A 17,505-nucleotide genomic window follows, 5' to 3' on the forward strand; every position below is an offset into this window, starting at 1 on the left:
TTTCAGTTTACATTTTGCCAGCTACAATAATTTGTGCCAAGTGAACATCTCAAGCAGCCTTCAGGCACTTATCTTTCTATAGGTTTTTCACATCTGAAAACAATAATGCCTATAAAAAACATTAGTTATAACACAAAGGTGGAAGCACAGCAGGCTTCTGGGGCACCTTATTAGATGATCTTCTAGTGAAAACAGACACCTTCCTACTCGGCCCATTAGTTAACTTGCTTTCCTTCCACATTTTTTAATCACTGTAACATTAACAGTAAATATTTAAATCAGCCAGAGGTTAGACACATTTCTGTTACCAGTATTTCAATGTCATGTATTTTTATTTTTTCTTAACAGCCTGGTACTTACCAGAGTGAAACATTCCTCGTGTTACATGCAGCACACTTAAACACTGTATATTGCAGATTGTATTTGAACTAATGTTGCACACGTATCCCTGTCTTCAAAATTAACTGAAATCTACAGAAAACATGCAAATTAAAACTGACTAAATTGCAGTTTAAAAATAATAATAGTTTGATGTTAAATAAAAACATTCTCTCCATTTAGTTATTATGTTCTCAGTTAACCATGAAACACATGATTAAAGGCAAACATAGTTGAAGACGGACACTGCACAGCAACTCATCTGAAACTGGAGGTGTTCTCCTCATTTCACTTTAATGAACTTCACTTAAAGCCAGTTGGAAAAGATATATTACAAAACTGAAGCATACATAAAAAAAGACCAAGATCACTGCAAGTTCGAAGTTGTGAAGGCCCATTTTAACTCTAGCAACTGAATAAACAGTGCAATGCAATTCATTTCTTTTGTTTATGATGCTAGAAAGTGCTAAGTTAGCAGGTTTGCTTATCCCAGTCTTCACCTTCCCATTTTTTTCATTTTATATATGAACCCAAGTAGATAAACAAAACAACAAATAAAGATCCTGGATTAATAAGAGTGTAAAATGAAGGTCTAGTGATTGAACAGAATTACAATGTGTGCATACCACCCAAACACTGAGACATGCACCAGAATTGGTGATCTACTGATGCATATTTGAAGATGCAAGAGTTGAGCTTCAGAAAGGAGGAACAATTAGAGGCTTGGGTAAGCTGTAAATAACAAAAAAGTTATTGATCTCACTCTCTGTGTACATAGCACCTCATCCTTGACACAAAATAGAGTAAAAAATACAAGTCAGCTATTTATTTCCTTTTCCGACAGATGACTATGGTGGTGCTCTCCTCTGACAAGACGCACGTTGCACATTTGGATACGCAGAATCAGAATCTTGATCATGGTATTTTTCTGTATACTGTGAGGTAAGCAAAAAACAAATTTCCTAAGAGACGCGAATATCCTTTAAAGTTACATTTTAGAAAGTTGTTTTCATAATTGTATATCCCTTTACATTTATAAAGTGATCTTTTAGCTTTGCTTTTCTTTTACATACTCATTTCCGTTCATCCATCTCGACAGTCCACGTAATTGCCTTTGATCCAGAAACAAATCTGTGCATACTTGAGGGGTGTGATTCGGACTGCCACATTGAAGTCCTGGGGGACACCATTTTGATCCACCCACTGGTGTCCAGAGAAGACACCAATAATTTTGCGTTCCCAGCGCTGGAATTGCCGTTTCCACATACGCACATAAACACCAGAGCCACTCGCGCCAGGTTGAGCATCACAATGCTGGTATAGGAGATCATAAGTCTCTTCACGCACTTCACAAAAACGGTACACCAGATTTCCAGGACGGTCGTTATCAAAACCAGAGAAATGAATTCTTCCTGCAGGGAGCTGCTTAACTGGAGGGCTTACGCCAATCTTCATGTAGCGCCGTTTGTGTGGCTTCTTCAGTTCCAGTAAGGCATAGTCATAATCCATACCAATGTCATTAGCATTTCCTTTGATCCATCCTTTAGGTACATGGGTGCGTTTCACACGAATCCACTGAAATTTCATTTTCTCTGAATTGTGGCTTTTTGTTTGGTTACTGTTTTTTTCTGTTACATCCTTCAGCTTTGGCTTCAGGAAGCCAACCTTCAACTTCTGAGCACCTTTCACATAGCTTTTGCCATCGTGGATGCAGTGGGCTGCTGTTAAAACATGCTTCTCAGCAACCAAAGTTCCAGTACACCCTGTAGACACCTTAACTGAGGTGGAGAAAGGGTAATTGAGCAGGAAGTTCTTCCCAAAAATACTAAACCTGCTGTCATAGCCATAGATCTGCCTCTTTGCCCTTGACCTTCCCTTTCTACCTTGTACCACTGCCATTTCTGCCATGTTAAAACCATATATGCCTACTTTGGTCTCAGTCAAGCTGCCATTGAAATAAAGGGTTTCATATGAGAGAAACTCCTTCAACTGTTCAAAGGTGGGTAATGGTGCCCCCTTGTGACAGTCAGGCCCACAGTTAGAAGTAACATTAAGCTTGGCATCTGCATTAAATTTTGGCAAACCTAAATCCTCAGTCAGCTGGGGTAAAACTACAGGTAATTTGGTTGTTGGCCAAGAGGGTTTCCAGAACGGGGACAGGAGAAAAACTCCTTCAAAAGTACACAGGAAAATGATGGCTTGAAACAGCAGTGACCCCATGTTGTAAGATGACCTGTTAAAACAAAATAATGTGATTAGAAAATCTAGTCTAAGACTTCTGAGAACATTTTAATTTTAGCAATGTACTCCAAAGCATGATTCTCATACAATATAATTTTGCAAGATGTTCAAAATGAATCAGTTTAGCAATTCTGTTTAAACCCATCAATCTGTTGAATTCACATGTCTGAAAATTCTGCACACTAATTTGCAACTCTGAAATGGGCTAGCAAAGGTGGGGGCCTGCATGATTGTGCCTTTCAGGTGAATGACACCCTGTCCTCAGCTGGTATCTATCTGTGTGTAATGCTGCTGGGATACACTGGGATCCCAAACTGCATTAAGTGGGTTCAGAAAATTGACTGATGAATTGATGAAAATATAATACTAAAAGCCTGCGGTGGGTTGACACCCTGCCCAGGATTGGTTCCCTGCCTTGTGCCCTGTGTTGGCTGGGATTGGCTCCAGCAGACCCCCGTGACCCTGTGTTCGGATTCAGCGGGTTGGAAAATGGATGGATGGATAATACTAAAAGCTTTGTATTATTGAATTGTCTTAGGGAAACATCATGATAAACAATGCTATAAGAACGATGCATTAATAATACTAATATTAATAACAATAATAATTCTTTACATTTATATAGTGCCTCTCTCACTACTCAAAGCACTTCAGTGCTTGGGGAGCCCTTTCAACCATCACGAATATGTAGCATCCATGTGGATGATGAAAGGCAGACATTTTCGCACAGTATGCTCACCACACATTAGCTGTTAAGTGGTACAATGGTTAGAGAGACAGACAATTAGAAACAGGGGTTGATTAGGGTACCACAATGACTAGGCCATGGATGGGCAATTTAGCCTGAACATCAGGAAACACCTTGCTCTTTACCCAGGGATCTTTTATGACCACAGAGAGTCAGAACCTCGGTTTTATGTCTCATCCGGAGGATGTCACCATATTTACAGCATAGTGTCATCATCACTGCACTGAGGCATTGAGATCCACATTCAGACTACCTCCTGGCTTCACCAACACCTCTTTCAGCGGCAGCCCAAGCTATTCCTAGATGGTTTCCCATCCAAGTCCTGGCCAAACCCGAACATGCATAGCTTCAGGTGGATGACCTGTTCTGAAGTGCATGTGGTATGGCATTAAAAATGTACTTTTAACATCTTGAATAAGGCCAATTATACAGCTTTAAAGATGGTGCTTATCCTTCCATAAAACCAGTGTATCTTTCACATATAAGCACACTGATACTACATTCTAGTACCATCTCTTTGTTATCTCTACCCACTTTGTCCAAGACAGAATGGCAATGATAGACATTTAATGGTGTGTAGTATCAGTTAATTTTGTTCCAACAAATTTTGATATACCCTTTGATCTGCCAGTGTGGTCTAGTGCTCACTACTTGACCCTACTTATCATGGGTTGCTATACTCCAGTGCTTTCAATTCAAAATTGTGCTTTTAGTTGGAAAATTATTTAGTTAATTAAATTATAATCTGATACTAAATGATTATGAGTTATTCTTACATATGAAGTAATGAAAGAGATTGCATTTTCCTAGCAAGCAGTATGCACTTTGCAACTCTGTATGCTCTTTGCGCAACTGGCGACTCACCCAAGGTTGGTTGCTACCTTGCACCCACTACTACTAGTACAGGCCCTGGCACCCTGCGACCCTAAATTAAGTTTAGCCAGTTAGACAAATGGATGAATGAGTAAAGCACAATTTTTGCATGGGCATAGATTCACTATTTGCAGAACCTTTATCAAAAATAATTCAAACTCGAGCCATATACTCAGCAGATTTAAGCATGAATGGTTATTTGATCACCCAGAAAAATAACAAATTGCTTATTGACATGATAAGGCTATCTCTTTAGAAATTTTTTATGTTGCCTAGAGGCCAGCTGTAATTCTTGTAGCTTGCCACTGCCCTTATTTAAGTCTTTACATATTTAGGAGGATCTTTTATTTGCCACACCTCAGGAGAATAGTGTCAAAGGTTATTATACACTGTACACTTTTATGGACACAAGGATATTTTTTTCAGACTGTGACAATTTCCCCAATCGCAAGGCCAAGGATTCCCAATAGCCAGGAATGAAGCACTCAAAAGCTAGGGTTTATATACTGTATATAAAAAAAAAATAAAACAACAAAAACTCAACTAAGAAGATGGCAAGCCCAGTGACACAATTTTCTCTACATTGTTTTCCAAAGCCATTCCTCAAGTTTCTCATGTGAAACAAATCACACAAATATGTGACCAATGTCCCTAGAGACATCATGCAGAAACTCCTAAAGTACAAGTGACTGAAAACTCATGACATGCATCCAAATGGATGCAGAAAAGGCCACTTTGTTCAAAACAGGATAAATTAGTGGACTTTTGACTTGCTACTCCAAAACAGAAAAAAGTGCCACTTTCATTTGAGGGCAATATGTAACCTGCCTGAAGAAGGGGCCTCAGTTGCCTTGAAAGCCTGCATATTTGTAATCGGTTCAGTTAGCCAATAAAAGGTGACAGTTTGCTTGACTGCTGACTGCATCTATCATAGCTAACACGGTACAACACCCTACCATCCTTGCTCTAAAAAAGAAACAGACTAAGTCATATAACATCAGTTGCATGGTTTATCTAATTGTTCTAATTCTTTTGTATATTGTTGGTAATAAATGTACCAACACAGGGGAAAACACATACATATTCATAATTATGAAGTGGGAAGTCAGTACAGTACTGCAAATGTAAAATATCTTAAGATTTTTTTTAAATACATTATCTTAACAGCAGGTGGCAGTGTAAATCTTACATTTGCAAAACTGTCCCATTTCCAAAAACATTCAAAACGTTGACTGTTCTCTGCTGGGGTGTATCCGGAACATATTGGGAAGGCACAATGCGGTTGGAAATTATCTGAGTTCTGTCAGTTGTAAAGACTCACTGCACTATCATCTTTCTAAACAGTAATTACAAAGTTTGATGTGCCTAGAATCTCATTTCTCCAAGTAAATGTGGAGCATTTTTTGTCTCTAATGACCGGGTTGAGATTGCTTTCTGTGTTGTGCATATATCATTTTGAACTCTAGTTTTGTAGTGTGCTCATGGCTGGGGACATTTGATGTCAAGGTTAAACATTCAAATGGTCCACACTGCTTTGCCTTGACTGCAGTTTTTCACCTGCATTAAAAAGTGAGTATTCTCTGTAGTACTCTTACATTGAATATGCAAAGGGCTGTAGAATGTTGGTCACCACTGGAAGGGCAATAAATTAAAGCATGAATGCATATTTGCTTGGGGACATGATTCATTAGTCATTAGTTATTAACTCTTGCAACTAATACGTTCACCGGAAAAATCAAAACCTTTTATTTCACTTTAGTTATTTTCACAACACTTTAACTTCAGAGTGTGGAGATGATAATGTGGATAGATCTGCTCTTATAAAATTTTTCACTTCCTCCAAGTGAATTAACAGATGTTCCAAAGCCAGTCAAGAGATACAATCCCCTCTAGTATCTCTTGGGTCTTTAACAGTAAGGAATATACCAGGCAACAGTGATATTTCAGTTCTGATTTTAATTGTAGTTTAAGTTTTTATTTTATTTTGTAAAATACATTTTCATTTCTTTCTAGTTTTCATTGGAGTCAACAATTTTTACTTTTATTTAGTTCTGTGTTTAAAATTTTAGTTTTTATTTTATTTAGTTCTGGCCTTTTTATATAATATTAGTACAATTTTAGTTTTTTTTCTGTTGCAAGACCACAAATGCTGGCCTACACATATTTCAATGCAAGTTATGTTTCAGTCAACAAAATACACTCACAGTTCATAATGCCATTAAACACAGCTTGACTATCAATGAGCAAACAGATTAAGTGGCCTTATGAGTATAGTCAGCAAGATCAACTGTTTCAACTCAAGAAACCAGTCTGTGCAAGCACGTTGCTGTTAAGCTTTAAACAAGCACACATTTTAAGAGATTTGTTAATGTTGCAACGAAGTCCATTGCACAGATGGCCACACAGTGAAAATATTTGGTTGACGAATGTCTGTAATGCAAGTGCACAGATGAGGTCCTCGGCACTATGAGGGGCACCAGCAAGATTGTATGTTAACGATTTCTGCTGCCAGTACTGAAGCAGTGACATGCGGTGAGGTTTGTGAGGCACTGACTCCTTCAGAATTAGATTTACAAATATATGAACCCATATCTTATTCACTATTTGATTGGCAGCATGCACATTGACTACTGGTTATGTTTAATATCTCTTCAGCATTCGTTACACACATATTTGGCTAAGAAAGAATGTTACATTTATAGCGGCGAGAGAGACTGCATTTGCTCTGCACCCTCCATATGTTCTAAATTTGCCGTTGCAATTTCACAATTTATACTCATTCAATACAATTTATAGAAAGGTGTACAAAAACGGATTTCAATTTTGACCTTAATTGAAATATGTAATTGTTTTTAAAAGATTTTAATTCTTATGCTTTAATCAGTTTTAATACAGACTGTTCAACAAAAGGATAACAAGAAAAGCAAGCGAATATTTTATTTATGGTCAAAATATTAAATATTGGATTTTTTTTTCTTAGTCTGATCCCATTTTTATAAAATTGAAAACCGTTTATGGTCTTACCTTTAAATGTAAGTCCATGCACCTATCCTTCTCCACAAAAATCTCCATCACTTTCTTGTAAAAGTCCTCCTTGTTTTCCTTTAGTTTAAAAAGTCTTAATCTTCCATTTTGAAGTTGGAAGAAAAAATAAAAATAAACGGACTGCTACCCTGCACTTGACTTTCTGATATCGCTAACTGATTGGCGCGTCTGCGTAGAAGAAGAGCAGCAACAAGCACCCATTGGGTTCACATTCCTCCCCATCCAGTGCGCCACGGTACTGTCTACTTTACCTTGTGCCTTTTCACTGCCGTTTTATGTCTGATCAGCAAGACTAAATATGTTACACACATTCATTAAAGACATTGGCCATACTGTGGAAAGTCAGGGTGTATAATAAACATGTTTGCAAACACTATATGAGGACACACAGAGAGGCAGCAACAGGTACGCGCCAATTGCATGCATCAAACCAGTGTATGAGGGAGAGCGCAGTCCGAGGTGAGGCCACCCCCTTGTTGGTACCGCAGCTCGCGTTTCTTTCTTGTATTTGATCAGGAAATGCGCAAATTCAGCGATTTTGACGGAAAAAGAGATAAAAATTATTGGAATCATATAGAAAACAAATTTACAGCACAAACTAGTGGACAAATTTATTTTATGTTATCATTATTATTTTTTTTTTTTTTAACTTTTCATGCCTCCCCCGATCGCACGTCCCTATACTGAAGTGCAGTCATGGTGCCAGAGAAGTGCTGGACTTACATTTAGTGCTGATCCAGTGGGTCCCGCACTGAAACTCCGAGACTCTTTTCTTCTTCTCGCACGCTGCATTTGCTTTTATTATCATCTGCGCTGTAATTAAAGTATTTCCACACGTTACTTTCTTAATTTCTACCCGCAAACATCTGTGCAAAACTCGCCATCGGCAACCATATGTGCTTACTGCTTTAACCCGACGAACCAAATGTGCTCAACAAACAAACAAACAACGGTCCTTTATGGAAGTTGTGCCACATGACTATAGTAAGCCCAAGGTACAAGATCACCGCATAGTGAACAGCACAACATAACTGAATGCTCAGGAAGGCTGAACCAGATTGAATGCTTTTGTTTTCACTCAATTTTCGTTCTCGTTTTAGTTCGTTCACATATCACTAATTTTTATTTCTATTTAGTTTTAGTTTCTCTGTTTGCCTTAATTTCAGTTCTCATTCTTGTAAAATGAAAAACAATATTTTTAGTTCTAGTTCTCATTTTCCTTATGAAAATATAACTGCCAGACACAGCACTCTTCATGCCCAAACCACCTCATCTGTTTCCTCTCATGTTCTAGGACTGTCAGTTCTACTCTGTGGTCTTACTGTATTGCTGAGCTCCCTATTCTGTTAGAGAGACTGGGCCTAGCAACCCACTGATACATCCAGAGGCAGTAAATATACACGGTGATGGGAATGTAGACTGACCATTAAATCGAATGCTTCTTCTTCACCACCATGGTCTGATAAAATGTGTTCAAAATATAATCCACATTACTTTGCTGGTTAATCTTAAGATTGAGCCATTATTATAACAGATTCAGTTAAACATAAGAGAAACCTGCCTGAAGCAAGGATTTTGACCCATTAGTGCAGAATGGCATGAGGGTGGCATTTGTCGGTGGTAGATGAGTGATCCATATAAACCAGACCTGTCCATTTGGACTTAGCACCCACAAAATGAAGGGTAAGAGTTAAATCAACTTGTGGCAGAGTGGGTATCAAGCATCCTGAATCTTGTGCCTTGTTGTTTTCTACATTGAGTTTACACATTCTCTCATTATCTGTTTACGTTTTCCTCCCAGTACTCTGATTTTCCTCCCACATTCTCAAAGACGTGGATTAGGTTAACTAGTGATTCTAAATTGGAAAAGTGTGAGAATTAGTGGACTCTGTAATGGATGGGCTTCATGTAGCTTGTTTCCTGCTTTGCACCCAGTACAATCGTAATATGCTTTAACTCACCATGACCTTAAATTAGATTAAACAGGTTTTATAATATACTTTGCTTTTTTCTATAATATTCCCTGATATAAGGGCAACTTAGAACACCAAGGTTATGGGTAATAACCTATGAACAGCTTTATCATGGTGCCGTGGAATGCCAGAATGTTGCATTTGGGTGAGACATGCAAGTACAACTTTCACTCTGCTCTGTACATATGTGCAGTATTCCTGCCATAACCTTGTACATGAAATAATGAGAGCTAATCACGGTCATTCATTGGCATGAAAAAGCTGTCATGAAAAATGATATTTTACAATGCAAACTTGAAACTAATTTTAAAGTGCACTTTTTTATACTGTATTATAGGCTTGCTTGGAGTTGGTTCTATGTGGACAGCATGTGGCACAACTAATTGGGATACCATCTTTCCTTGTACAAACTCATCTGTGTGGCTGGTGGACTGGGAGTCAAACCTCAGGATCATGCAGATTTGCATTAAAAGTACTAACTACTGTGCTGGTGAATCCAGAGTTATTAATTTAATTCTGAATTTTTTTTAAAAGACAATCTGGATTTCTCAACATATAAAGATAAATAAGCAGATGTCTGCAATGCATACCCACCACAGCGTTTTGGTCCTACTGCATTGTCTATCCTGCCCTTCCCGCTGTACTTAAATAATACATTTCCTGAGACATCACTTTGTTTTACTGATTAATTGTAAACCTCATGTCCTGTTATTCATTGTAGGTTAACTCTGTGATGATTTATCTCGCCTTTCCTTTTTTAGTTACAGTGTTTACATTCGAGTTACTTCCTACCACTGCTCTCTTCTTTGAGCCTGCTGCTATCATGTTATTCGTTGAATTGCTTTTTTTGTTATTGTTTCACTTATTTTATAACATATGCTATGACTTCTTTTCATAGGTGTGGTCATATATACTCTGGCTTCATCACGATGGCCAGATTAATGTCAGTTAATGTCTGCAACAGCTATCCTGTTGTTGCAAATATGCCAAAGAGCACGGCAGTGGTCCAAGTGCTAAAACATTTCTCAGCTTTTTAAAATCCTAGTGGACACATTTTCCTGATATTTAGTAACATCTATCATTGCCTCATTTGTTCAGCCCACCCCCATGCAAATACATTGCTCAGCTGGAATTCCATTTTCTTTTTTTCTTTTTTTTTTGCTGAAAACAAGTCAATTGCCAAGTCAAAGCTCATTTCCAAAGGTCAGGGTGGATTTTGCACATGCTCCCCAAGTCCTCATGGGCATTTTCCAGGTGCACCAGTTTCCTCCTTCACTCTAGTAATCTGTAGCCTATGTAAAGCAAACATGCTAACATGTCCTTTTGACTATTTGGTTGCCAGCTACTCTACTTGCATGCCAGCTAAAGTGTGCCAGTGCTTGATACCCATTTGAAGTCTGAAGACGTATGGAAAATTATTCAAAAGAAGATGTCTTGCATTAAAACGTCTATGCTGTCATGTCATTACCATTAAGTAAATGAATAATATATGGCTGACTGGAAGAAATTCAAGTAAAACAAACCAACAAAAACAAAAAAATTCAAGTATCCATATCAGTAAATCACTTTGAGTTATAAACGTTTTTCAGGTTACTTATTTTTTTGTTTAGTGCTTTGCTTCCTTCACTTACCAACTGACCTTAGTTTATATTGCATTTACTTAATTAGTATTTAATTGCATCTCTTCTATTTCCAAGCTTTAATAACCTGAAAGACTGTAACATTGAGAGTGCATTGTTAAGACCACAAGGCCGAAGCATTACATGATTGTTAAATCACAATTATTTTAAAGGAAGGCATTTATTACATCAAGTCACTGAACAAAGTGTAATTGTTTTTCAGGCTGTGTTCATGTACCAAAATCAAAAATCTCAATATGCCATCTGGATGCATGTGTTTTCATCTCTGCTTCTCTCCAATAACCTTAAGTTTATCAGTATTTAATACTTGAGATCAACAGCTCTTTTCAGGATCCTTGATTTTTTAGTTGATAATCATTTCTGATGAAGCAAATTCCTCAAGTGATTTAATATTGGTGAGAGAGAAGCTGATTTGAGTACATCGCTAAACAACATCATAATTTTTCAGGATGGGGTCCTGTACCAAAAATCAAAAGTACTGGAATGACAATAGAACTGAGGAAAAAAGCATGTTATTAACTCACACAATATAGTGCCTAGTTGTTCTGACTTTTTCTAGCCTTCACTAGATTCCACACAGTTTTGCCTTCCCTTTTAATATGATCACTGTATAGATAATGAAGGTCTGTTCTATCACATATTTTAAGAAAAACAGCAACTAAAGCAAAACAATATCAGCACACAAACACACTCAACTTACTTAGGAGGAAAAACAATATACTAGAGAATACACTATGAAAAAAAAAAACGAATAAAAGAGAATTTGAACCAAGTTGTCGTGTGGCATCTTTCTTAAATATACTTGAAACCCTGCTCTTTAAATGGGGTAGCTTATGCACTTACTAAGAACTGTACCCTTTATTAAAACAGTGTATTGTCTTTACTACTTGCCAGGGATCCTTCATTCCAGATCATTTCTTGTTTCTAGAATTAGTATGCTCCTGGACCGGGGAAAACTTTAAATCCTATCCTAAGTACATGTCTGTGCCAAGCTTTTCTAATTAAAAATGTGCTGTACCAGAATAAACTGAATTATTATAAAAAGACATCCTGTCCCCTGTCCTGATAGTCTACGATACGTGATCTTCTCGGAAGATAATTTAAAGACCCGTAAAACGAAAGAGACCTGCCACAGTGCATCTCACGGGAACATAGAACGAATGTCTTGCAAGACACACCCTGCTTACAAGCAATATCAAAAAAAACAAATCAGTAGTGTAAAGACAGTCATGCAGCACACACAGCTCCAGGGCTCTCAGTGCATATAAAGTGTATAAGGTCAATACAGTAGAAATGAATTGGGTAGAAATGAAACGTCGACGATTAAATGAAGAAGAAAGAAAAGCACGGAGAAAAGAGACTCAAATGCGTTGGACAGAAAAAAGAGCAAAAAAGAATAATCGAGGTGCAAATTCAAAAAATAAGGAAAGTAATTATCAGCCCAAAACAAGTGGAATTGGAAAAAAAAGCACGTCCAATCCGGCTCAGAATTAAATGACAGTGAATAAAGGACAAAGTAGAACTTCATAAAGACGTTTACAAACGTTGACGCAAAACACACGCAGAGCAGGTTAGAGACTATGAAACCAGGGAAATTAGAAAGGCTCAAAAAAAAAAAAAAAACCTTGCCGCTATACACATGTGGAGAAAGTTAAAGGATATGAAAGTAGGAAAATTATAAAATATTAAAAAGTAAAGATCGCAGTAGCGCAAACAAACAAACTGCCTCATTTAACTATGCACCAGTCTAACTTGGGTTTTGCACATTAAGTACTACACTATTGTACCTTAACACTTAATTCTACTTTATTCACATAATTTTACTTATTTATTATGTTCTACTATACTGTTATCTTTCAATCTATGACTTTTTGTTAATCTAACTGATATTCTTCTAACTTTGCACAGTTTTTGATAAGCGGATCAGGATGCATTTCACTGCGTGTTGTCCTGTATAACTATGCATGTGACAAATAAAGAATCTTGAGAATTTCAAAAACGGAGTTTACCGCACAAGCATTTATTGGTTACTTTGTTAGTCTATATATATTTATCTCTCTGCTTATTTAAAATCCTAAATTTACACCAGGAGTCATAAACGTTCTGTCTAGCCCTTGTACAAAAACCTAGAGAAAAGCTGAGGTATCACCTTGGTGACCCCCATGTACTTTTGGAACTGTGAGAGGAAAATAGCACAACTTTACAGACAGGAGTCCAATGCAGAACTCTACTTACTTTTTTACTTTTAACTGCTGATGATGTAGATCGTTTTGTCTATGCTGAAATTCCAAAGAGAGAAACCTATCCTGACCTCATTAAAAAGATTCAGCATATTGGGACTCACAAAATTACAAATATTGTTTTTACAGAAGTTCTGAAATAAAAGTAAAACTAATGAAATAGCAACAATTCAAAGGGAAAAAAATCTTAAAAGTGTGTATCCAGAAAACCAAATACGGGGGTTGGCGAGCAAAGCGAGCAGGGGGCGAGGCCCCCTAGTATATATATATTGTGATGCCCAAAGATTGGAAGGATGGGAGAAGGCAGCTAATTTGGGACACTGCCTCCCCCAGGACGCTAGGTGGCAGCTTCCCTGCAGCTTTGCATTGTCCCAGATTCCCGCAGGGCACTATGGGATCTGGAGTTCGGCTTCACAGCCCTGCTGTATACCATTGGTCCCACCAGCAGACAGGGAGACTAGGGGATTTTTACCTTCCGTATAGCCTGGAAGTACTCCCAAGTCACGGGGATGAAAGCCCTGAAGTACTTCCAGGCTGAAGAAGAAACTCAACTTCTCCAGCTTACCCGGAAGTGCGGGAATGTCACATGAAAGGAAGGAGCAACACACTTCCGGGTCAAGAACTATATAAAGGACTGTTAGAGACCCAGCAAGTAAGCCGAAGTTGGGAGGTAGTAGGTCAGAGCTTGCTAGGAGGAGTGGAGGAAAGATCTGTGTGCTTTATTGTATTGTTGTTGTTGTTATTATTATTATTATTATTGTTACTTACCTGTTTATGGTGGAGGAGGTGCTTTTGGGCATGGAAAACATGAAGAAACACTGTATTAATTATATAGTACATGCTGTTTTGTACCACAGTAAGCTATAAATGTCACTACTTTTTTAAGATAAAATTGAAATAATAAAAAGAATACAGTTTTGATTACCGTCTACATTTAACCAGCGTTTGTTTCCTTGTTAAAAAAGTTCCACTTTTATCCACCCAAACAAGTGCAAAAATATAGCTGATTAATATCACTGCATGCACACTAAAACTTACACATATTTTCCAACCTGCTTAATCCAGTTTCGGATGAAATGTGGCTAAAGCCTAATCTTGCAGCATCATACAAAAGATAGAAATCATTCATAGACATCAGCTGCTTGCATTAGAGCCAGTTTGGACTCGCCAATTAACCTAACCTGCACATCTCTGAGGAATGTAGGAGGAAAACAGAAATGCACAGGGAAACCCTCATGTACATGGGGTAAACTTTCAAGTGTCACACAGGAAAGATTCAACCTCAGGACACTAGATTCATTAGGCAGCATTGCTAACCACGGTGCCACTACCAAATCACTTAAACAAAGCAATTTCACTTTTTATTCCTTGGTTTATGTTGTCAAGGGTTCAATTTCTGACCAAGATTTATGTTTTTTATGTTAAGTAGTAGAAAAGTACAATGGTGAATTCTACCTAAAGTGCATCATCTAATTGCTATGGATTCAACTTGTAGCCCTAATTATTACAATGGACTAGCAAAAGAAAAAAACAGAATAAAGTTTTTTAAAAGCAAAGGTCTGAAAAATTTGGAATTGTCTGAATGATTGCCAACTGCAATGATGTTTGTATTAAACCAATTAAATAAAAACATGGGATGATCCCAGTAGAAACATGGTAGGGACACAATCTATGCTGTAAGTCATGTCCATACCAAGGCACACAAATGATTTCCTATGCATACCTAGTTCCAGATATGTCATGTCTCATGGACAGTACTTTTAGGAATGAGAGAGAGGGGGATACAAAACTGCATGAACTCTTCATTATTTGCGTATGTGTAACCTTTTTCTTATATATATTTAGTGTGGAATTTACATGTTCTATCCATGTTGATTTGGATTTTCTTCAGGGATTCTTTTAACTCCAGCGCAATGGTTTCTGCATTTTAATAGACTGGCATTTTATCAATGACTGGTTACTTCTATGAACCTATGACTACCAGAACAGGCTCCAAATGCCCTATTCCCCTGATCAGGACCTGACAGATATAGAATAGGAATAGACAATAGTTATTTACCACTTCTAAAGTTTCTTGACCTCATTTAGGTCACTGGCTTATAATACCTGTACAGTAATTCCTGAAAGTGAAGGATCAGAAAAAATCCATCCATCCATTATTCAACCTGCAATATCCTAACTACAGGGTCACGAGGATCTGCAGGAGCCAATCCCAGCCAACACAGGAAATAAACCCCAGCTCACTGCAGGGCACACACACACACACACACTAGGGACAATTTAGAATCGCCAATGCACCTAACCGGCATGTCTTTGGACTGTGGGAGGAAACCGGAGTGCCCGGAGAAAACCCACACAGACACAGGGAGAACATGCAAACTCCACACAGGAAGGACCCGGGAAGCGAACCTGGGACTCATAACTGCAAGGCAGCAGCGCTACCACTGCGCCACCGTGTCACCCCATCAGAAAAAATAAAAACAAATAATATGTTTTACTTGGGCTCCAAAGTTCTCTAAAATAATTCTAAATTAAATACTGTATTTTACTATTTATAGTATAATTTATATACTATTTATAGTATAATTATGAATTATTATTTATAGTCCAAGTGGATCAAATAAATCTCATGAGTGAACCTCAGGAATAAAAGAATTTTTGTCTATTAACTTCATTATGTATGCACATTTGTATACAGAATGTAGGCAGGGAATTTAAAAAAAAACAACTTTGTATTGGCAAATAGTGTGGTCACAGGTTTCCTGCAAACCAGAGGGTGTTCTACCATGCCAGACAGAGCAGATATTTGGTAAGACAGGGTTACAGCATCTAAAACATGTGTTGAGGCAGGTATCACTTGTCAATAGAACAGAGTTTACCACAGCCAAGAAAGTGATGAAAGGCACTCTGGAAACCAGTTAAGAATACAAGACAAGCAGGGAGATGTGATCCTGTCTGGTGCTCTCAAATAGTAGTCAGGTACAAAGTCACATGTATTTAGTTACTGACATCCTGTAAGCAGGAATACGTTATTTTATTGATTTTATTTTGTAGATAATGCCTTCCAGCCATTCCTAATGATTATGTACATCACACTCAGACCTGTATCTAATATATCACACTGATTTAGGTTCAGATTTCTAATCTGGATCACTATGTGACCCTACAAAAGTCTCCTGCATTGCCTTCTCTCTTTCTGTTACAAAACAATGCTATATTAGACAAGTAAAGCACTCTGGAATGCAGTTCAAAATCAAAATGTCAATGTAAAATAAAGTCTATCTGATGAAAGGAAATAGTGGTATTTAATTTTGAAAGGTCTTTTTTTTGGCTGTGCAGCTGTCCTTAGATCTTTTCTATTGCAGTGGGGAAATGAGTATTCGGAAAGCAGTTTCAACTTATCTGTGTAAAAACATTAGGTGTTAATGATATTGTCACTTTGCCATTGCAGCGGAGTTCACCCCATTACTGGTGATGGAAATACTTACCCTATAATTGGAACAAGCCTAATCTTAGCCTCTGTCCAATTAAATACTGTATAAGTCACATGGAATATATAACTGTCTGTTAAACCTATCACGAAGTTATGCTTTTCCATCAAAGTCTGTGACTGTGTATGAGATTAAAAACACTACAGCATTTAAAAGTAGCTGGTATGTGTTCCTTTAATGTATTTACACTAAGTCATCTGTATGAAATTATCTTGACAGTGAATGCTTACAAAAATCAATAGATATGTTGCCTCAGTAAAAGTTTAGTTTGATCCATGGAATGCAAAACGAGAACAGATTTCATTCTACATGGAACTTTTTTAATTATTGTAGAGCACAAAATTACTAGTATCAGTCATTGTTGGGATGATTATAAATAATTAAACATCATTCAGTCATCTGATGTTATGCATATATAATAATGTCATTCTGAATGTGATTTTTAGTGATTAACAAGCAATATTATTTAGTAAGGGCCTACGTTGAATTCAGATTTGCTTTGAGCCATTGCACAACCTTACATCCAACAAAAAATTAATATGAAGTAAAAGTAGACAAAATGGCTGAGGCAATGTGCAACAATTATTTTGTTAGCATTTACTGTATCTCTGCATTTTTTTATAACTGATGAAACAGATGCATGCTTGAATTCATCTAGTTTTTCTACCAACTCCTGGCAAAACACACCTAATAACACTGAATCAGAGGCAAAAATGAGTCAGAAGAAGAGCAGACACAATAGAAGTCAGACACTTAAAATTTTATACGACGTGTGTCAGACTTAAAAAATGCAAAATGTTGCTACTTCTCAAACCTGTAATATCAGGCTTCAGACCAATTTAATGTCTAGCTTTCAACTGTCTGCCTATCATCTGT

At 37.4% G+C, this 17,505-nt stretch overlaps 1 protein-coding gene across 1 annotated transcript in view; it reads right to left on the reverse strand.

The window, feature by feature from the left end:
• Nucleotides 1–636: 636 nt before the first annotated feature.
• Nucleotides 637–17,505, reverse strand: part of LOC114650456 (serine protease 23-like) — a 34,873-nt gene continuing 18,004 nt past the window's right edge. The window contains exon 2 of the mRNA XM_028800101.2: nt 637–2,611. Within this exon, the coding sequence (XP_028655934.1) occupies nt 1,462–2,598 (1,137 nt within the window). The 5' untranslated portion in view covers nt 2,599–2,611 and the 3' untranslated portion in view covers nt 637–1,461. The remainder of the gene's footprint in view (nt 2,612–17,505) is intronic.

This window comes from Erpetoichthys calabaricus, chromosome 4, assembly GCF_900747795.2.
Source record: "Erpetoichthys calabaricus chromosome 4, fErpCal1.3, whole genome shotgun sequence".
In the NCBI taxonomy this organism is placed as follows: Eukaryota; Metazoa; Chordata; class Cladistia; order Polypteriformes; family Polypteridae; genus Erpetoichthys; species Erpetoichthys calabaricus.